The sequence below is a fragment of the Helicoverpa zea genome, chromosome 25 (genome assembly GCF_022581195.2).
Source record: "Helicoverpa zea isolate HzStark_Cry1AcR chromosome 25, ilHelZeax1.1, whole genome shotgun sequence".
In the NCBI taxonomy this organism is placed as follows: Eukaryota; Metazoa; Arthropoda; class Insecta; order Lepidoptera; family Noctuidae; genus Helicoverpa; species Helicoverpa zea.
Window position 1 is genome coordinate 3,037,118 of NC_061476.1, and position 22,012 is coordinate 3,059,129.

General features: G+C 36.7%; 3 protein-coding genes across 7 annotated transcripts in view; 2 read left to right on the forward strand and 1 right to left on the reverse strand.

Moving 5' to 3' along the window:
- Positions 1–474: 474 nt before the first annotated feature.
- LOC124642583 overlaps positions 475–22,012 on the reverse strand; it is a 70,200-nt gene continuing 48,662 nt past the window's right edge. The window contains exons 1-7 of one of the 5 annotated variants that reach the window (XM_047181036.1): positions 16,610–16,625; positions 13,881–13,984; positions 12,435–12,523; positions 11,545–11,675; positions 9,039–9,152; positions 1,602–2,786; positions 475–1,205 (exon numbers count right to left, since the gene is read on the reverse strand). In XM_047181036.1, coding sequence (XP_047036992.1) covers positions 1,044–1,205; positions 1,602–2,786; positions 9,039–9,152; positions 11,545–11,675; positions 12,435–12,523; positions 13,881–13,951 — 1,752 coding nt within the window. In that variant the 5' untranslated portion in view covers positions 13,952–13,984; positions 16,610–16,625 and the 3' untranslated portion in view covers positions 475–1,043. Of the gene's footprint in view, positions 1,206–1,601; positions 2,787–9,038; positions 9,153–11,544; positions 11,676–12,434; positions 12,524–13,300; positions 13,354–13,880; positions 13,985–14,391; positions 14,411–16,609; positions 16,626–22,012 lie in introns of those variants that run through there. The other 4 variants (XM_047181035.1, XM_047181034.1, XM_047181037.1 and 1 more) reach the window with 4 other exon arrangements.
- LOC124642584 lies at positions 9,488–11,194 on the forward strand. The gene has a single exon (XM_047181039.1). The coding sequence runs from the start codon at positions 9,488–9,490 to the stop codon at positions 11,192–11,194; it is 1,707 nt and encodes a 568-aa protein (XP_047036995.1).
- On the forward strand, positions 18,538–21,173 carry LOC124642586. The gene is made up of 2 exons (XM_047181041.1): positions 18,538–18,806; positions 20,596–21,173. Exons 1-2 carry the CDS (start codon positions 18,632–18,634, stop codon positions 21,156–21,158), a joined length of 738 nt encoding a protein of 245 aa, XP_047036997.1. The 5' UTR covers positions 18,538–18,631; the 3' UTR covers positions 21,159–21,173.

The window sequence follows — 22,012 nt, forward strand, 5'->3', positions numbered from 1 at the left end:
TCCCCTTATATACACCTCTTATGTACTTCTACTTAACTCATGTACTCAGCTTATGTATGTACTTTCTTATAGAGTGTGTCGTACCTTATCACATTAAATCCTATCACATATACTTTATGATATTCTATGGCGAATTGTTTACTTACAACATCATGTGTAAAGCAGAGATAAAGTTAGGAGTATCCGTATCTAATGTTTTGACCAGTTGACAGCTGTCAGTTTTCAAGGGAGAATTTTAGTTCCTTCTTTTTTATGACCGACTCTTAAATGGTGTTCTAATTTTCGCACATTTTTATTCTATTTACCTTCTTTGTTTGAAAAAAACATTATTTTATTTTTGCAAAGTTTAAAATACATGATTTTGAGTTTGAGTTTACACGTTGAATTTAACATCCATAATAATTCGACCACCCAAGGTACACAGGATGTTCGGTCGGAAGTGACGCTTCCTTGCGGAACAATAAAACCATAGAATATGTTTTGTGCAAAAGTTTATTATATCATTCAACAGGCATGCTCTTACGTCATACAACAGTTATTGCATCACAGTTAGACTTTATGTACATAAACGTGACAACTTATATTATCAATTATTTGTATTTTATATTAATTAAACTATAATATCATTGATAGGTACATCAGCAACATATTTTTCCATTTTGAACCTCAAGCTATCTTTGGTACATGCATATCTCAATCAAGGTTTAGTTAGAGTATATACCTCTATAGACGGATTATTACAATAATATCTGGAAAAGTAGTGCTCAAACCAAATGAGTAATTAGCCTTCTCTACAGCCCCTAATTAATTTCTTGATCTTACGACAACACTTACGTTGTATAGAAAATAATATGTTTACATTATCTGCTTTATGGAGTTCTAGGAATTATCAAAAAAATACATGCAAATTATAAAGTGTTGATAAAATATTTTTGATCCACATCAACGGAGAACAACCTACAAAGGATGTCTGGTACTGACACTAAGTTCGTTGTGCAGCTATAACAAGTCCAATTTATCAGAGAGTCCTTGTCACTGTTTCTTCACACACATCCAGCCCCCCAGCAGCCGCACCAGGGTATGGAGCCATCATTGATGGGCGCCGACAGCTTCCTGGACTTGTTGGTGCACGCAGACCCCAGGGAGTTCACCGACGAACACATGCTGTTGGTCCTCTCGTGCTCAGAGTGCGAAGTTGTCATCTCCTGGAGAAGAACATTGTGTTTGATGATGGAGAATTTGTTGAGGGTAAGTGATGAGAAGGTCTGTTTGCCACATGCTGATTTTCGATAAAAATTATTTTGTGTAAAAGCCTTTTATATTCTAGAATTTATTAAAAAAACAACGGATTTTAGTATCTTCAATTAAGTTCAGAAGAATTATATCAGCAGTGACAAACAATTGAAATATTATTTCGAAACTGTCGAGAAAAGTTTCTGGATTTTGAAATCGAAATCAAAATGTATGTGAGAGACTTTCCGAATTATCCAGATCAAGAGTCAACCAGTCCACCAGGTTTGTCCATAAAATAAAATAAAAATAGAATAAGAGATGAATAGTTTGACAATGTTCTAAGTAAAAATACTCGGTCTTTATTTTACCTGATAACTATCCCGCTTGTACCGCGGGCCTGAACTGGATGACGACAGTGTGTTCCTCGGCCTGTGTCTAGTGCAGTGCTTATGCTTGCCCGGCTCCTGAACCTCTCCCTCAATAAGTCTCTCGTTATCACTCTCCACGTGAACCGTCCCGCCATTCTTTGTCGCTCCATTCTTCATTTCCTTCTTCTTATCCCTTCTTTTTCTCTCCCTCTTTTTGAACGTCAGAGAGAAGCGTTTACGCTTCTTCATTTTTGGGGAGTCAGGTCTTTGAGGGGCTGTCGATTTCTCTCTGTCAGATCGACTCGTGTCGTCGTCAGGCGGCGGCGCTTGAGACTCGGAGTCAGTCTTCAATGTTAACTCCGTTCGAGTGGAAGAATCAGGCTCACCAGATTTATACGCTACTTCTTTCTCTAAGTTTGCTAACTCCATCCTTCTTAATCTCTTTGGTAATTTGTTAACTGTAGCGTATATTGGCTCTTCGTTTTCTCCGACGGGCGCTGATCGCGATCGGGAGAAGAAGTCGAATTTCTTTGGCTTAACTGGTATTCTTCTTTCAACGAAGACTACCGTACTAGCGACCTCTGTGGTGGTGGTTTGTACGTCATCACCAGATTTCGGACTGGGGCTGCTCGGAATGGGTGTTGCTCTAGGATAGTCATACGTAAGTTCAATATTTTTCTCAGTTACATACTTTTTCGGAGGCTCTTGTTCTTCAACAGTCGGTGCTCCTGACATTTGTACCCCTGTAACTGCTAAGGCAGGCACAGGTTCCTTTCTCTGACAGCAGCACTTCTGTGTGATGCGCCTCGTATTGCACATGAACACGGAGTTCTGTTGTATGTACGTGGTCTGTATAGTGGGGCAGCCCTGGACTTCTCCTAGTAGGTCTTCGACGTTTCCTCCGGTGTGGAATCGGGGAGGTTGGTAGGGGGCAACGACGAAACCTGGTGGAGGGGGGCCTGCGACGTGGTAGGGGGGAGAGGTAACGGATTGGAAGAACCTGGGTACCTCGGGTGGTGCGTCGTGAACCAGCACGTCCACCACTCGCTCGTGTCCACTGTCCGCTATATTTGGCTGCATAGTGTTCGCGCTTTGCGTCGTTTGTGCAGATTTCACTACGTTTGGGAGCTTCCTCGGAGCCTCCTGTTGGCATTCATCGCATGTGCATGGTGACTCCGCGCCGCTCTGGAAAATAACATTTTTTTTGTCAATTTTTTTTCACAGGAGAAAATTTGTTTTTGGCTGATAGGAACTTTCAATCAACACAAACTTTGTGTTTATAAAAGCGCTGTTCAAATACTGTTGCAGACTTGGCCAAAATAAACACAGATTCGTAACAGACGAGACTGATCTCGATAACACTCGGAACTACAGACGTTTCTTTCAATGTTTTATTTTATAGCCGTCTTTTCAGGTTATAAAAATACATTTCTTTGACGTTATGTTCAAAGCTGATAGAGCAAGGCTAAGTTTTGGTTTTCTCAATAGTAATATCTACTATAAGTATTTATTTAATGTTGTAAGTACCTAATACGTCTGAAAAAGTCCCGTCCCATATCTCAAAGAATTTTGTACTTGTATTTAGATAATTACTGACGAAGTACTTAGGAGACAGTAGGAGCATAGTTAACTTATTTTAAAATCTTATCAGTTTCTATTCTTACTTTAAAGAAAAACACCCATCCGCCCACTAGAAAGGACGGTAACATCTATTCTTACCAACAAATATTTTAGTTAAAATTAACAATCTACTAAGATATTTATAAAACAGAAGCTGGTCATCAAGGTCCGTGGAACATCTGTCGTCAAAGAATATTTAGTCATGACCCGATTCACGTCATAATCCCAAACTGCGTCGCTCTCGTAAATGTCTCGTGTTTATTTATTAACGTTTTAAATTAACTTAATTGACAGCCTGTATTAAAAGTGCTTTCACATTAGTGGTTTTATTGGAGTATACGCCCGAAATATCTACGCGCGGTAGAAAACCTGTTGTCGTTTGAAATCAATTGGTTTTGATGTAGCGCGTCGGTAACGTGTCTAGGAAACCAATTGGAAAATCCGTTAGTGTGAATGCGCCGTACAACTGATATACATAATGTCTGATTTACCTACCTATTAATTTTTTTGGTTTGAAAGTGGATGATAGATACAGTATCTACCTACAAAGTAGTGTAATTTAAAAATGTGTCCCGACATTATAGTTTAAATGTGCTTTTGTTCAGTTGTATATTGTTTATTAGCAACAAGAACAACAAAAACATATTGTTGGAAAATACGATAGTTTTAAAGCGCTGTTAATGCAATCTTGTCTTTAAACAAAAGTTTACCATGAAAACGAGGCTTTATACTAAAACAAATCGTTATAAAAGGCTATCAATATTTAGTACGGCTCATGAATACACAATTCTACGGAACGTTATGAATCTATAAACCGATTGTCTGGAGTTGGTACTGCAGACGTATGGTCAGTTCAAGGAGGCTATTCTGGTAGTGAAGCAGTACATAATATTAATGAGGAAGTATTTTAACAGAAGCCCGTATTGACTTCTCAATGGATACATAGATAGAAGTGAATATATAATATACATATTGATATCTATTGCATGCTATAATAGGTAAACAGTAGGACAGTTTCATTCTCGCTATTTTATTAGTCTGTGGATGTGTGACCAATTCATAATGCTAATGAGGGGTTCCGTTAATTACCGTAAAGCACATAAAACTTGTGATGTCGCTAAGTCATTGGTGTCCAATTTTAATAGATTTTTATGCTTAGATACACTTCTGCTTTCTTATATTTCTTCGACCGTCTACCAGATGAAAATTATTTCTAGTAGGCGGTAACTTAAAAGTCTAATGTAATAAATATCTAGGTAATTTACCTACATGTCTGCAGAAGTCTCTTAACATTAGCTTGTGACTATCGAACATTTGTTAAAAGTTAGTAGTTCACTGCTTCAGATCAAAACGCAGATACCAGTAGGAGCAAAACGAAGAAGGATACATAAATTCTGGGTCAGCACAGAATAATTTAGTTAGACAAAACTTAGCGACTGATTTGCAGCTGTGACCTAGCCGAAGTTGTTTATTGAATAAAACAAGGCCAAGCAAAATATAGTTTGTGTGAAAACAGCTGCATCTGTGCATCGGAAGACGGTAAACTGGTAAACTATGAGTCAGGACATACAAGAGCTTCGTCGAGAAAACATTTTGAATTTTGAGAAAATGTTTTTAACTACCTTACTGAGGGGTAGCCATGGGGTATTGGGTTGCCCGGGTCACTGGGTTGAAGGGGTCAGATAGGGCAGTCACTCCTTGTAAAGCACTGGTACTCAGCTACATCCGGTTAGACTGGAAGCCGACCCCAACATAGTTGGGAAAAAGGCTCGGAGGATGTTTTGATCTAGCTTCTGCCAGAGACTAATCCACGCATTCAGATTAAAGGCCCATATCCTAGCCTTCCTTGATAAGTGGGATATCTAATACCGAAAGGGTTTTTTCAAATTTCACAAACACCTGCTGTGTTAGGACTTGCTGAGGTTAGCTTGCTCAAGCGAACAAAAAAAATTATTCTCTTCAGTTTATACGATTAGATACGACGACATACAGTATACTATTAACGAATTGACCTAAATATGTCTAGGTATCTTACGTTTTATTTATTTTGCTGCCGCATCAAAAAGTAAAGAATAAAAGTGAATGCATTAAAATTGCAAGAACTGCAACATTATTCAAACTTAGTATTTGTGATTTTTTACATTATTCTAACTTAACTACTTAAAGAAAGAGCTACATTAGAAGCCAGAATTAGAAAATGTAGTTGATTCAGTCGTAAACCTAGACTTTACTCTCAGCACTGAAGTGTTACAATTGGAAACTATTCAATTCATGAAAGCGAAAGTACATAATGATTCATTGGTCTATTATAAACACGAACTCATTCAAGTACTTTATAATCCATCAATGAATGCAGACTCAAGAAGATATTATAAAAATAAGAAAAACCTTAATCATTAACTAATGTTATGATCAATGATTTAACTGAAGGTACGGTCAATTTAAAAGAAGTATTCCTATACACATGAAAAGGAAAAAAATACTTGCGACATAAAGACAAACACAAAGATGTAAAAACCTCATTAGACCCAAAAACTAAAAAACAAAAGAACGTTTGAACGCACGGGTATTAAAAATAAACACGAATCTTATGACCACAATACACTTTACAAACTGAAGCATAAAATCACTTATAAACCATGGAAATTCCTTCGAAATATGGACCTTAATTTCCAAAAAAAACAGTAAAAAATCAAGGTATACCTTCATCACAAACTGTCACCCGAAAAATCACGGGACGCCCAGCGTCGCACGCGCCGGCCAAAACGCTACTGCGTTTATTTATAAAACAACATTACGTTTGTACAATATTTTCTTACACATGAATTTTTTGGCCGGCCTTGACTCATTTCCTATCTATAAAGCTAAAATATTTTTTCGAAAACCACAGCATGGCTTCCTCAATTGTTAGGTTGAATTAAAATAGACTATAGGTAACAGTGTCGGTACTTAAATTGTCTTTCCCACCTTTGCGGTCTTCCCCATGCTATCTGTGGTTTCATTTACTGGATATGGGAATTTGACATTACATACTTGAATGGTGCTAATAACAAAATTCTATCCTACTAAGTAAATTAACAGATGGAATATCGGGAACGGTTGTAATCAGTCATACTGGCTGATATTTCAATGGTTAGTAAAATACCATGTGGATATAGACGAATTAATATAAGATTCATCGTCCTCCGAGCCTTTTTCCCAACTATGTTGGGGTCGGCTTCCAGTCCAGACGAAGAACATTAATAGTGGTAAACAAAAGAGAAAAGTAATGATCATTTAGTAGAATAATCGTTTCAATTATAATAATCCTCTTTAAGGATTACTTAAAATAATCGTTTACTTTTCTCTTTTGTTTTAGTCTAGTTATTATTTCCTTCCTAATCAATCTTATAAACTTACACTAACTTATCATATACTTAGGTACTTCTTCCGTTAAGTATATAGTATGGTTATAGGATTATGTACTCAAGTACAGAATAGTACATGACGAATAGGAAAGCAGTACCCATACTTCAAAATAGTTTTCTTTATCGACAAGGGAAGAAATGGCTCCTTAATCTTATAATATTCAAAATTCTTGCAATACACGATGTCCAAAACCATGACTAATTATTGTTATAAGCGTCCAGCCGTCCAGCATACTTGAGGAACCAGCACTGTTTGTCAGACGTCTATTTTGGTCGCGACGGCTATTCTTAACGAACCGTTATGGCTCGCGGAAACTGATTGATACGTCAAACATTTTGACGGATTTTTGAAGCTTCTGACGTAAGTAGGAAGGCTAAATGGAGTTTGGTGCTGATTTTGGCAGGTATTGTTTGACTAAAGGGTATTTTTAGTTCTGCCATGAGGTAATTGAAGATCTATATCATACCTAGAAACACTTCGAAACATCCTGGCTCTAAGTTTTCCTTTTTCATAACCACCATTATCCTGCTTCCTTTAAACCAATTTTATTTGGTTATTGCAGAAGCCTCCTTCTCCCATATTTTCCTGACGTCATCTCACTAGTGATATACTTTTTTACCTCTATAATCAGGCAATTAAAAAAAGGGATATAAATGTTTATTTTTCAGCGTATTTTGGATATTTTAAACGTGTACTCAATACAATAACCACGATTTTGATTTCTTGTTTGAACATCTGAACTATTTATTTCAATAAGCCCATTAGACTGCTAAATAAGATTTCTTAGACAAATAAGCAAAGTTAGGGCTAATGCACAATTTGATGAGCTCTAATGCATTAAGGATAACTAACAGCAATACAGACAGACTGTTTATTGTTATGTGTAAAGGCAAATTGAAGTTTGACGACTTCAGACTAAAGCGTGTGTTCATGGTAAACTTTTATTTATAAACAAAGTTGCATCAATACGTTGCAGGCAACACTGTACGTTAAGGTTGACAATGAAAGTTGAAAAGTTCTCACCCGACGCAACAGTTTGAATTCATCAACAATGTTGATCAATTGTTGCTGCAGAAATGTTTACCATGAATGAGGCTTAACTGAGTGTATAACATTTGACTAAAGTGTAATTATTGCCAGATATCCTACAAGAGAGATAAAAAAATAAGAGTTACATATTTGAAAATATTTGGAAAGATATAAATTAATATTCTGGACTAGCAAGACAAGGCAACAGACTTTCCCTCTTTCCCTTGTTATTTGTATTAGTTAGCCAGAAAATGACTTTAAAAGCGGCCTTTGACAAAAATTATGGCTGATGTAACAAACTAACTGATTGAGCTATTTACAAATATATATTTACTGTCTCGTCACGTATTGTTTTAAGCAAAATGAACCTCAATTCTTTTAGTAAACAATTAATCGCCAACAATGACAGTTTTCCGTGCCAGTTAAATAGTAGAACTGAATAGGTCATTGTCTATTTCGTAATCATATTGTACATAGATTACCTTAATTGATGAAATGATTGATAATTTTGTTAAATTATCGCATTTCATGAAATGTTCTACAGGCTCACCATTGCTGCCCAAACCACGAGCTAATGATAAGAAATATTTTCTCGATGTGGACAACTAACAGCCAGTTTCTTCATCAAAAGTTAAAGCCAAAGTAAAAGTCAAAGTAATGTCTAAAGTAAAAGTAACGGTCAAATTCAATTTTTCTATTAGTTTTGCTGTCACTTTAGCCTTGAAAAAACGTATTTGACCGTTACTTTTACTTTAGACATTACTTTAACTTTTGATGAAGAAACTGGCCGTAAAAGTAACATAATCTAAATAAAAAGGTTTTTTTTTTTTCGAAGAAAGATGAAAATTAGTTCTGAATTTCATATGGAATCGGACATGTTTCTCAAGTTTTATTGTAAAAGCCTAAATACTAGATATTTAGCTATTACTAGCTGATCCCGCGAACTTCGTATCGTTCAAACCTTCCCTGGACCTCTACAAACATTCTAAAACCAAAATCAGCTCAATCGACCCAGCCGTTCTCGAGTTTTAATCAGACTAACGAACAACAATTCATTTTTATTTATATAGACTACAAACATTCTAAAACCAAAATCAGCTCAATCGACCCAGCCGTTCTCGAGTTTTAATCAGACTAACGAACAACAATTCATTTTTATTTATATAGATAGATAATGAAATTGAATTGAATTTTGCCAATCATGTGTTTAGTGATAGATACTTTAGAAGAAATGCTTTTGGTGTTCGTAGTCTCCTTTACAATTTTTTGATGATAACTATCATATTCTATTTATTCTGCAGCTGCATCCAGTTAGACTGGAAGCTGACCGCTACAAAGTTGGGAAAAACCTAGGCAGTAGATGATCATGGTTCTGCATACCTTGTCCTGTTCTCCCTCCTCTGGCACGACGCTCAGGTCATGGAAGGCGACGGCTCGAGCTGAGCCATCCACGCTGACGCAGTCGGGGCACACGCTGCATACCGACACGCTGTCCTGCCAACCGATAATGTGCTTTATTTACTCAACATTTAAAGCTCATTATTGTGTGAAGCCAAAAAAGAAATAAATTGTTTTCTATTTAGTTAATAACTACTTCCTATCCGTGATAAGTTTGCTGGTAGTTTTTTCTGCATAGCAGGGTATATTTTGAAGAACACTAATTATGAATGCTTACATACCTACTCTTTCTTTAAAACTATTTGGTATTCATAAAGTAGAAATCATCAAGATTCAAAAGAAAACAAACCGTCAATGTCAAAATCAATTTTTCGGCAAAGTATTTTTTTATACAAATTTTTAGAAAGCACTCTTCAAAACTCACCAACCAAATGAATTTTTTAGATCTACCAGTTGAAGTAGGGGTGATAATATTTAATTATTTAGATACTAAGACGAAAATCGATGTTTACAATAGTTCTGTTCACATCAGGGAGTATTTTGCATCGGGCTGGTGTCATTTAAAGAATGTTATTCTATCCAGAAGCACCCTAGCAACTGTGAAGACCTTAAATGACAAGTTATTCGTAAATCTCGCAGAACACATCAGCTGTTTAAATTTGAGTGGAGTACAAGATCTGACCGTGCAAAACCTCAAACCACATATAAGCAGATTTGTGAACCTAAAATCTTTAGACTTAACTTTCACAAACATCTACCTATCAGACATAGGCGAAGTGTGTCCAAAAACTGTTAGAAACATCGGTATTAACTTCTTCAAATGTCCCAGCAGTTATAAAAATGAACGTATAAACGAAAAATGCAGAGAAATATTCAAAGAAAGACAGTTCAAAGTCATTCACTTCGTCATCTTCGAGTTTATTGTGTCAGCGTCTCCATTGAAGTTCTTAAATGGCGTTCCTCTGGTACAAGACTTGAAATTAACAGTGTCTGATAATTACAAAGACTTTTTCGATTTAAGTCATCATGAAACCAGCTACAGCAATCCATATGAAATTGAAACGAATTTCTCCAAGCTGACTTACTTATTCCGAGATTGTGCTGTGACTCATAAAATGTCCGCACAATTGGACGGAATATCGAGATTAAACTTCAACCAACTGGAGTATATTTTTGTGATGTATTTGGAGAAAATCGCAATTTATGTGTCGCCGATATTTTCCAGCATATTTCCAATACAGAATTACATGAACCATTGCAACGATTTCAAACTTGAAATCAGCTCTTACCTACCGCAAAACTTTATGCTGGATGGCAATATTATATTTAAGGCGTGGAATAAAGCCACTACGACTTTTGATGATGTTTTCTTCAAAAAGCTAATGTTGGAGTTAAAGGATTATTTTCCAACTTACATTTGTATGCATAATCAAACAAAAATGCAGATTGTCAAAGGCCCAAGTAATTGGTACTGTATCGACAGCTGCGAGAATTTTGAGAAAAAGTTGGATTATGTTCCAGAAATGGTCACTCTAACTGATTTCTGTCGTCGAGACGGCGTGGTAATGAGATGTCGACGACCAATTAGCTTATGTAAGGAATCTAAAACGATACGGCACTTAACATTTTTGAGGATAAACAACATACCACTTAGGAAGGATTTTTTTACCCACCTATTTACTGCTTGTCCCAAACTGGTAACTTTGGATATTTATGTTGAAAAACATGGCATGATCCGCGGCTACACACAATCTCTGTCGAAGGCGATTCATTTAGCAAAGTTAAAGAATTTCATGTTGACTTCCGAAGATGTTGAATACGAGATTATCTTTGAGATTTTGAGTCACTGCATCAGTTTGGAGAATGTGCACATTTGTGAATATGAGAGAGCTGCTAATGACGACGAGGTTGTTACCGCAAATATTGTTAAGTTTATAGAGCAATGTGTGAATTTGTACAGTTTGTTCATTGAAGCTGACATGTCTGGCGAGGGTCTAACGATGCTGATGGCTCCTTTGAGAGTAACAGCGCAGACTTTAGAAAGAAACCATCTCTGTATCGAAGTGTGTGAGTCTTATTGTGGTTGGAATCCATTTGTAGATGTTTTTAATCCAAGTCCTTTACATATTCTTAATTGATATTTTGTTTTATATACTGTTAAACTTTGATCAATAATAATTGTTAATGAATATAAATACAACTTTATCATGTTTCATGGTCATTTGGTTTTTCTAGGTATACGAGACTGACAATATCTTAAAAGAAAGGCCCCCATAAACTAATGTACCGTAAGTAAATTACTGCATATATTATTAGATGTTTATTGTTTAGATGTTTAGTATATTGCGATGAAATCAAAAACAACAATTATCTCTTCTTATCTTTTTTCTTTCATTCTTGCAATAGACGTACACCAACATAATTTAGAGAGGTTTAAGCTTCCCTTGTGGCAAACCGGGTTCCCAGTATAAATATAAACTAAACGTACGTCCGAGTGTTCAGGCGAAGACCGTCGGTCCCGCAGCATGCTGTCCAGCCGGTCATACTCGTAGCGAAGTGCTGATATCTCACGCTTCAGCTGCTCGTTTTCACGCTTTAGTTTTTTTATGTCCGATTGACCTGTGGAGTAAAGTGGGCAAAATTGTGAACTTTATTTCTATGAAAATAAAGCATGAATTGCGGGGATATCAGGGCTCAGGGAATCCTTCATGGAAGAGTATTCACTTAACTATAGGTCACGACAGGTTCATTCACATAGAACTTAATATTGACTTAATTGGCCCAATCCTTGTATAGTACACTACAGTGGTCATGGTGTATGCTTTATCAGATGGTGAACGGCAAATAACTGATAAGTCAATGATGATGACAACGCTTGGTGACTGTCATATTACTGAATGATTTGATAAAATAGCCTCGGAATCCATGCCCTATTATATTTAGGGTATTAATAAGCCGAGTGACTGTAAATTACAATTTTAAGTGTCAAAATTAATTAATTTGGGTTATATAATTAGTAAGTGAGCGACTGACTGTAAGTGACAAAAAATCAACAGAATAGTATCTTAGAAACATTAATTTGAGTTACTTAAAATATATATAAAATGAGCAGCTTCATAATATTTGAGCGACTTAATATTTGTTTGAGTGTCAACGTTACGTCCTGCATTTTTTTCAATATTTGGCAAATGTATTTTTTATACTGAGCAGCATTTTATCTTAAATGAAATGTTTCGAAAACAAAATGTGTGAAATAAATTACATTAGACACATTTCCTAGGAAATCTGTTAGGAAAGCTGCTTCTGCTAGGAAATGTATTTCTGTGAAACTTAATCAAGAACCATTTTTTTCAATAAAAAGTATGCACGTAAAATTACCTCTTTCAACTTCGGCATTGATATTGATAGTGCGCAGACGCAGCTCCTCGTTCTCGTACAGCATGCCCCGCGAGGACTTCCGATCCAACCTGCCGGCAAATTATTATTGTATCTCCAGGAATTAGTGGTTGGTCTAAAATAAATTTTCTCTAAAACACGTTTGTTGATATCTTAAACTATGCTGTAGGACTCAGGATAAGATCCGAAAAACAGTTTACAGTTCCTGGAGTTTAAAGAAATCCGTGATATACTAATTGCCATGTCGCGTGTGTAGAAGTTCAAAGTGAATGTGTGGTCATGACTGGATTATCGGAAATGTCTGTGTAGCGAAATGACACATGAAATGGGGAGATGATCTCTGCAATTTATTCATAAATTTTGCTATTGGGACATATAAGACGATTTGGTTCATGCTTTACGAGAAACAAGGAGATAGAAAGAAAATATACTACATAGATTTGGGGATTTGCTTTTTGTCAAGTGCCAATAGAAAGCAGACGAAAAGCGTAGACATGTTGATAATATATTTTGTGCTCCTCTGCTTGCTTTCTACGTATTTCTTCCCCAGACAAAAAAGAAGAATATAATAAAAGCTTGATGATGCGAAAGCGAGAAAGAAAGGTGTGATGCTCAAGATGACAATGCTTGAAATGAACCTTATAATTTTGAGGTTTACTTAACAGCTTCTACTGGACATAGTTCCTCGCAAACAAAAACCCTCGGATTATTTCTAGCAGAAGCTATGTCCAGAAGAAGACTGTTTAGAAGAAAAATATACAAAACTTAGTGCGCTCCAGCCTCAAGGGTGCTTACAGAGTCATTCTTCTTTACGCCATTTACAGTGCACATAAAACGGACACGATTACCTATCGTCCTCATCCTGTAACTCTTTAGTCCTGGCCATGGACCTCTTGATTCGCCACAACACGCGGTCTTCCGCCAATCGGAGCCAAAAGGTCCCACCGACCCTTCTGAGTTCCAACTGCCCTGGATACGCCCCATACACCTTTTGTCTGTCTAAGTTTATGAAAGTTAGGCACTGGAAATTTTCCTTGGTCTTCCCAATGTGCACTATAAACGGGTGATGTGATGGTGGAAAGTTAGAAGCTTCTACTGTGATCATGCGTGGAGTCAATGATGATGAGGGTGTGGTTTTGTATTTGTATTTAAGAAGTCTTTGGCTGAGAATTTGATAGACAATTGCGTTAATTCCACGCTAGAAAAAAATTCTTATAAAATATAGGTATCTGTCTACTTTTCGTCTTCCCCAAGGTCTTAAGGATGCGTCATACATGGGCGTATTAATGAAAACGTAAAGCGATTGGAAGAGTTTCCAAAAAGAAATTGAGTTTGTCGTTTTCGCTTCGCTTTGCGTTCGCATCCAGATCGCTCACATAGGGCACACCGTAAGTGTCAATATAAGGTGTATGTGTAGCTAGCACTCACTTTCGGTTGGGTTTGACGTTGACATCTTTTCTGCGCGTACGCAACATGCTCGCTCCTGTCATGCCCGACATCTTGCCGCTTGATAGCCATGCGATGATTAACACCTGTAACAAAGAACACATTTTTAAAGAACTAGGTTTAAACTTGATTTAAAGTATAAGGTCCAAGTTCACCGAAAACATAAACGTAAATTTTCTTATTCAATCCTCAAGTAAACTGTCGTTTTAAGAAAATCTGACGTTTATGTTGTCGGTGAACTTGGACCTTAAAGTTTTCATAGCAATTGTGTAAAATCGCTTAGCCCTTTGTTATTAGGTATGTTTGTGTTTATTATATCCTATCCATATTAATCGACAGAGCCACCTCGGAGCCGTTCAAGTTTGAAAAAGGAGTCAGGCAAGGCTGTATTCTGTCACCAATTTTATTCAATGCCTATGGAGAATACATAACAAGAAGAGCCTGCGAAAACTGGGAAGGAGGTATTGCCATTGGTGGCACTAAACTCACTAACCTCCGATACGCAGATGACACCACCCTTCTGGCCGCGAGTGTGGCGGAACTGGTAGGAATCCTGGGCAGAATGGAACGCATCAGTCTAGAGTTAGGCCTGAAGATCAATCACAGTAAAACTAAGGTCATGATAGTGGATCGCAGTAAAAAAGTAAGGCTCACAGGTGCTCTTGGTCTTGAGATTGTTGAAGATTTCATCTATCTCGGCGCAAGCATCAGCAACACCGGACAGTGTGAGAGTGAAATCAGAAGACGCATAGGCATGGCCAAAAATGCAATGTCTCAGCTGCAAGGCGTATGGAGAGATCGAAACATTTCCAAAAGAACCAAAACTAAATTAGTTACCTCCTTGGTATTTTCCATCTTCAGCTACGCCGCTGAGACATGGACCTTGAAAAAGGCAGGCCCGTATTGATGCATTCGAGATGTGGTGCTGGAGGAAGATGTTGCAAATTCCGTGGAATGTTTTTTGCACAAATGTATCAATCCTGCGTGAGCTCAACATCAAGACGAGTCTGTCGACCATTTGTATGCGCAGGATACTGGAGTTTTTCGGACAAATAGCCAGAAAGGAGGGCCACAACCTTGAACAGCTAATAGTCACCGGGAAGGTTGATGGCAAACGACCTAGGGGCCGTAGTCCAACAAGGTGGTCAGATCAGGTTCACTCCGCTTTAGACACCCAACTACACAGCGCTCTGCATGATGCGAAGAACAGGCATAGATGGCGGGACACCGTCAGAGAGAAGTTAATCCTAAGAGGACTTCACGACCCTCAGCATTGAGGAATACGACGCAAGGAGGAGGATCCATATTAATTTATATATCTGAAGAGTTTAGTTAGTTTGACCGTGCTAATCTCGGAAACCGATTTGAAAGAAGGTTTTTTGAATTTAATGCTCCGCAAAATTGGTAACATCCGTCGTATCGGGAAAACATTGTCAGTTAAAAACATAACCGCCTTTTGTCGTAGTCGGTAATTTTTTACAGTCGAGTAATGAAAAAAAGTTTTTTTTTTATAACTACACGTTCCCGACACATTTCCGTGGCGTAAAATTACTAGCATAACGTAGCAAAGAGTTATCACGGCCCAAGGTCGCTTTGCATGGCTTCCTGAAACCAATATGTGGCTTCCTACGATGTAAACAAACCTCTTGCACGATGATTTCAATTGTTGCGCAGTATTTATGTAATATTTTTTCATAAAAAAAGATTAGATAAATTATCTGTCTATAGGTATCCAAAATTAAGTCTCGAATTACGAGTGATTTTCTTACTATCTTATATAATAACATCCGCTCCTAATATACGATCTGTATTGCTAACTAAAGATATAATGTTGATATTAGCCCCATACAAGTAGATAATATCAAAATCCTACCTCTAAGCAAAAAAGATAGATGGCATATTGGGAATGGCAGTAATGATTTGTTTATCTGCTAGGTATTCTTTGCACTATCTATTTATCGCAGACTATTTTCGGGTAAGTATATCAGTTATCACCAGACTTATATTAATATCATAGCAATGTATATCAGAGCGTGTGTTAGTTATAACTATTTGGTTAGGCGCTAAGAATCAACGATTGACGACCAGCTAATTGTACCTATATTCTATCTTGACATGTAGGTATTTATAAAATACTGTTTCCCGCGGTTTCATCTGCGTCCCAAGGTAACTACTTAAAATAAATAACACCCAAAAGATAGTTTTCTATTGGTAAAAGAATTTTCAAAATCTGTTCAGTAGTTTCAGAGATTACCCCTAAAATGGCACAAACTCACAATTTATAAACTTTATCCCTTTACAATATTATAGTAAATACAATTTAATATTTAAGTCTACCTTTATTTAACTGAAGCTTCAAAACTTACGCAACAACTTATAGTTCGGCCATTCAGAGAATGCGTTCCTGACACGTCGCGATTGAACTGACGACGTAACTTTGCAATGGCGTTGCAGTTACGATAAAAATATTTTTGCTGGTTGTTTACCGTTTTAACAATTGAGGAGCATTAAAACAACATTATTATATCAATAATCAATGAATGTTATTACGTCGTCAGTTCAATCGCGACGTGTCAGGAACGCATTCTCTGAATGGCCGAACTATAGTTGCTCAACTTCAAAATGCTTTAATAACTGTCGATACAATTACTTAAGTTTCTTCTACAACCAAAATATCGACAAATATAGTTACAATTCAGGCTACAACTTACTAAAAATTCCAAGACAACACATTAACACGAACACAACTATCACTAAACTAAAGTAAGAAACTTAACAGTCAATAGAACACCGGCCTACCAGCTAATCCGACTTGGAATAAGCGGTAAATCGCCTTACCTCATTCGGTAATGCGATTAACTGATATGCTGACTTCGGCCGGTATACTGAACCCAACTTGTAAGAGCCACTCGGCTTGGGTCATGCGCAGTGGAAACTGCTGACGGACAGAAGTTAAGTAGGTGCTAAGTTCAAGATACAGATCATCTTGCCAGTGTCTGGGGTTTGAGACACTTTAAAATTTACAGGTTTTTACCTGGTACTTTGGTAAAAGTGATACCTGTACCATCTTATTATATTACGTATACTATTTACTCTAGTTAAAGTACTTTAGTTAAATTAAGTGTACCATCTTATTATAAACGTAGTCTTAAAAAGAACTGGCTTTAGATTTGGCTGCTGGATTAATTATAAACCATTAACTTTCTTCATAATGATGTTTTACATAGAACTTAGCATTACATTGTGACATTTTCTTTTCCCAGTAGTTTGTTAATATACAAACTCTTCATCATCCTCCGAGCCTTTTCCTAACTATGTTGGGGTCGGCTTCCAGTCTAACCGGATTTAGCTGAGTACCAGTGCTTTACAAGAAGCGACTGCCTATCTGACCTCCTCGACCCAGTTACCCGGGCAACCCGATACCCCTTGGTTAGACTGGTGTCAGACTTACTGGCTTCTGACTACCCGTAACGACCGTCAAGGATGTTCAATGACAGCCGGGACCTACAGTTTAACGTGCCATCCGAAACACAGTCATTGGTGTCTAAGATATACTTAGAAAGTACATACAAACTTAGAAAAGTTGCATTGGTACTTGCCTGACCTGGAATCGAACTTGCGCCCTCATACTCGAGAGGTTGGTTCTTTACCGACTAGGCCACCACGACTCCACGACTAATATACAAACTCCTAACACATGATAAATAACATGTAATCACGCTGTACCTGCGGATTTCCTCGAAATAGTAGAAAATACCGCACAGTGAAAATACACTCTTCCCGGGAATCGAATCCCGTACGTAGCAGTTGTATTTGCGCCCACAAAACTTGCGAGGCAGCCTGTTTATAAAAGTATAACCAAGAATAGGAAGTAAGTTACCTACTAACTTAAAAATACATCTTTTAATATTTAGATACATATTTTGAGGTGTAATTATTGATGTTAATTAATAAACAGAACTTTAAAGATTGGTTCCTTAATAAATTTCAACTACGACGAAATAGGGGCTGCAGCTTTTTGCATTAATGACTAATACAAACTACTAAGAATGAGTACGCTAAAAGTACTCTCCGTGAATGGGACTTTACAAACAACAACAATACTAATAATGTATTCAAGTTGCATCAGATTCTCGCGACACAAAATTCTTATCAGTTATGCAATGTACAAAAGTTATATATAAACTAAAAAGCTACTCAGTTCACAACAATTACTATAATACCTACAAAAATACTAATATTTTCCTCAATCACTGTTTCCCTACCTAAAATATTACGCAATGCAAATAAAGTTGGCGCAATATGGAGCCCGGACTGCGTAAAGGCTGATTTACATTGAGTCAGTAACTGACGTCAGTGTAGACGCCGAAAACTGACGCGTGCTATTTACACGAAGTCAGTGTAGTGTCAGTGTTTCGTCAGTAGTACTGTACTGACTTCAAATCAATTTACACGATGGCAGTACCGGGTCAGCACTGACTTGTCAGTGGACTGACGTCAGTCACTGACTCAATGTAAATCAGCCATAACATTGATGTCATCGACCGAACACTGTCTCTGTGTGCGTCAGAATACTCGCTTCTGATTGGTGGAGCGCCTCGCAGAAAGTGAACCTCGCAATATTGCCACCATTTTATGTTTCACCTCAATGTTGCGACGCAGTTGCGCACTACGCTCCGTGACGAACGGGTGTTTCATTTGTTATTTTATATCTGTTCTATAACGTTGTGATAATGGACGCGAAATACGACGTGTTTCCCAAAGTGACGGATAGGAGGGACATAGTGGATTTTGTGAAGGAAGTGGAAAAGTATCCTTGTTTGTACGACAAGACTTTGCCGGAATATGCTAATAAAGTGCACAACAGGAGAGCCTGGTCGGCGATAGCTAAACGTTCGAACACATCAAGTAAGTATTTTTTGTTTGTTTATTTCTCATCAGTTTTGTATTGATCTGACTGCGCAACTTGCAAGTGTTAACTAGGTCATTTAGCCATGTGTTGTGTTTGTATTATTTTCGCGCCATAATCAAAATTATTTCTTAAAGAACCCCTCTGGTTGGGTGTTTGCCTTTCAAGTAAAATAGTACCCTGTAGAGAATTCCATAGAGTTCAATTGTGCTCAAAATAAATTGTGTTGAATACAATAAAGCGTCTTTTTTTACTAATTTGAATAGTGTTGAAATAAAATATTGACAGATAGAGTTTATTGTACGGTCAGCATTTTTAAGTTTTATATAAATATTGCATAAGTATTTGTTTGTGTCACAGATATTTAGATTTCAACAATAGTTATTTACGTTACGGAATAACAGTTTGATGAATGCTGATGAATGCCTTTTACTGAATGTAAATAATTATTTGTCCTCGTTACTCATTAAATGCCCCCTAGACATAGTGACCTAAATTATTTATTGCAATGTGTTGTGTATTAAGTTAATAACAAGGAAGGAAGAAACCGTATATCAGAGTTTAATATAGTACAGAAAAAATACAGTTTCGGTAAAAACATAGCTGGTTAAAATGAAGCTAATATTAGCGGGTTAAAATAGATTTTACGGTACTATTATTTTCATGCGCAGGTAGGTTTTTGCCCATACTGAAGTAAAAAAAAAAAACATTTTAATCTCCAAAGACGCTGGTCTGGGAAAAATTCAGGAAGGTGATAATGATGATGATGAAAGGTGAAAGACCCTGGTCTTCATAAGATAGTCTACAAATTGAATAGAAAAATTATCTGAAAATTCCCAACTTTTAACATTTTTTTTTTTATCTAGCTTAACATCAAATTAATCCCATCGTCTTTGATATATTTTTTAAGATTAAAAGACAAGTTTTCACTTGTCCCAAATATCAGTTAATGTTGCAATTAATGACGTCACACAGTTTTCAAGATAAAATCATTCACCATAGTCATGAAATGTTATGAAATACCTAGGAAGCACTGAAGTTTATCGAACACTGAGTTTTTGTGTTTTGTTGGTAAATTGAATTTACTTAGGTAGGTATAAAGATTAATGCAAAAAAAAAACATCCCGACGAATTGAGAACCTCTTCCTTTTTGGGAAATCGGTTAAAAATAGCTCAATCTGTCGTGCTTTTACTCAAAATTACTGAACCGATTTAAATTAAATTTGGTACCAGACAGTCTAGAGCCTGAGGAAGTACACACAGAATACCTGTGTAAAAATATTACAATTCATCGTCATTCGACGTAGCGACGCGAAAAATTGCTCGTCACGCTTATTTTCTTCCTCAGGTAGGATTAGCAGAGTTGTACCATATATTTCTGCAATCTTTTTGAGCTTAACTCCATTCTGTTACAGCCTTTTTTATCGTCCCACTGCTGGGCACAGGCCTCCTCTCTACACTCTCAGGTGTCTAAGATTACTTAGAAATTACATACAAACTTAGAAAAGTTGCATTGGTACTTGCCTGAACTGGAATCGAACCCACACCCACATACTCGAGAGGTTGGTTCTTTACCCACTAGGCCACCACGACTTCGTCGAAGTCATTGTCGAAGTCAGCCATTCATTTATCATTAATAATAATTAATCAGAAAGGGTTGCCTATAACTGTGGGAACAACAATATGACACTACATATATATAAAGAATTCGAAAGAAATAATAGAATAACCGTGCAAGTTATTTAATATTTAAACAAATATTTTAATTTCTATTTCTTTTTGTTACAGTACCCGATTGTCGAGACAAATGGCGCAAAATACGAATATCTTACATGAGATCTCTCAAGCAGCAAGTTAGCGACAAGCCCCCAATGAGGCCGTACTACCTTACCGAGGTCTTGCACTTCCTCACGCCTTTCCTCAGTGTCCGGCCTAAACATAACGAAGCCAAGGGAACAGATTCCTACGAAGCTAAGGAAATAGACCCCAAAGAAGACATGATGGAGCTAGAAATAAACACAATAGAAAAGCAAGAGTTATCAGATACCAACAGTTCAGTGTGCTCCGACCCAGAGATAGAAGAACATAAAGTTAGGGAAATAACCAGAGTCACAATTAACGATAATACGATACCAAATATAATGAATGGTAGGATAGAAAATAGTCGTGTAAATCAAAATGGTGGTGGTAGAAATAGTTACAGTGATGATAACAACACAGAGTGTTCTCCAAGGAAGATGTTCCTATTGTCTATGTTACCTGATATAGAATCTTTTTCGGAGCCTGAAATGAGGGTTTTCAGACGGGAGGTGATATCAATAGTTGACAAAATAATAAGTCAGCGATATTAAATGGTTCAAATTTAATTTTGTGTTTTATTTTTTGGAATAACTGACAGATTTGCCACAGTTGAATGTAGTGGCTTTATGCTCATTCAAGAAGGATCAAAGTATCTTTAGAAACATATTACATATATTATTGCGTGCCTTGTATCGAGGGATTAGCCCAGTATTGACAACATATATACGATACAAGTGATTTATTAAGATTGGAACAATATTATACATTAGACCTGATTTACTGGACTGCGATAGGCTGATGATGATGATGATGATGATGAGACCTGATTTCTCTGTTAAACTAAAAATAACTATTTTTTGTTTTAGAAATTGTAACAAAAAAATTATATTAATCATGCCATCAAAATCGGTTTACGGGTTACGTATAATATCAATATTGGAATAAAGTAAGTGCAAGGAACGAAACCAAGATTGCCGCAGACCAAAAACTTTTTTCTCAATACATAAAACAATTTTTTTTTCAATAAGTATATTTCTTTAAGGACAAGATATTGGGAGTTTAAACATAAAGGTACATATCGCTGCTTCAATTCAAAACTACCATATATAAAAATTACACTTTTTTACAGCAATCGACTGAGCAAACGTTCTTCACCTAATTATAAAGCGTGGTGACTTGAAAAGTTCGGGTTTTAGTAGGGGTTTAGACCATTTATCTATTACTTTTTCGGGTCAATGGTTTAAGCTTAGCTAAAGCTGTTTTTAAGACCACATTTTATAATTAGTTCAACGATATAGGTACACCTAATTAATTAAAACATCCTTATCGTTATAATATTTTCCTGTATAAATATGTGAAACAGGCAAAAAAGCAGTACCTACTTTGTCCTTTGTAAGTATTTTTA

What these genes read in the sequence shown, in the direction of transcription:
- LOC124642586 (XM_047181041.1), top strand. Translation starts at nt 18,632, where the DNA reads ATGGACGCGAAATACGACGTGTTTCCCAAAGTGACGGATAGGAGGGAC. An exon ending in TAAACGTTCGAACACATCAA is followed by an intron (nt 18,807 to 20,595) that starts GTAAGTATTTTT and finishes TTTTTGTTACAG; the next exon opens with TACCCGATTGTCGAGACAAA.
- LOC124642584 (XM_047181039.1), top strand. Translation starts at nt 9,488, where the DNA reads ATGAATTTTTTAGATCTACCAGTTGAAGTAGGGGTGATAATATTTAAT.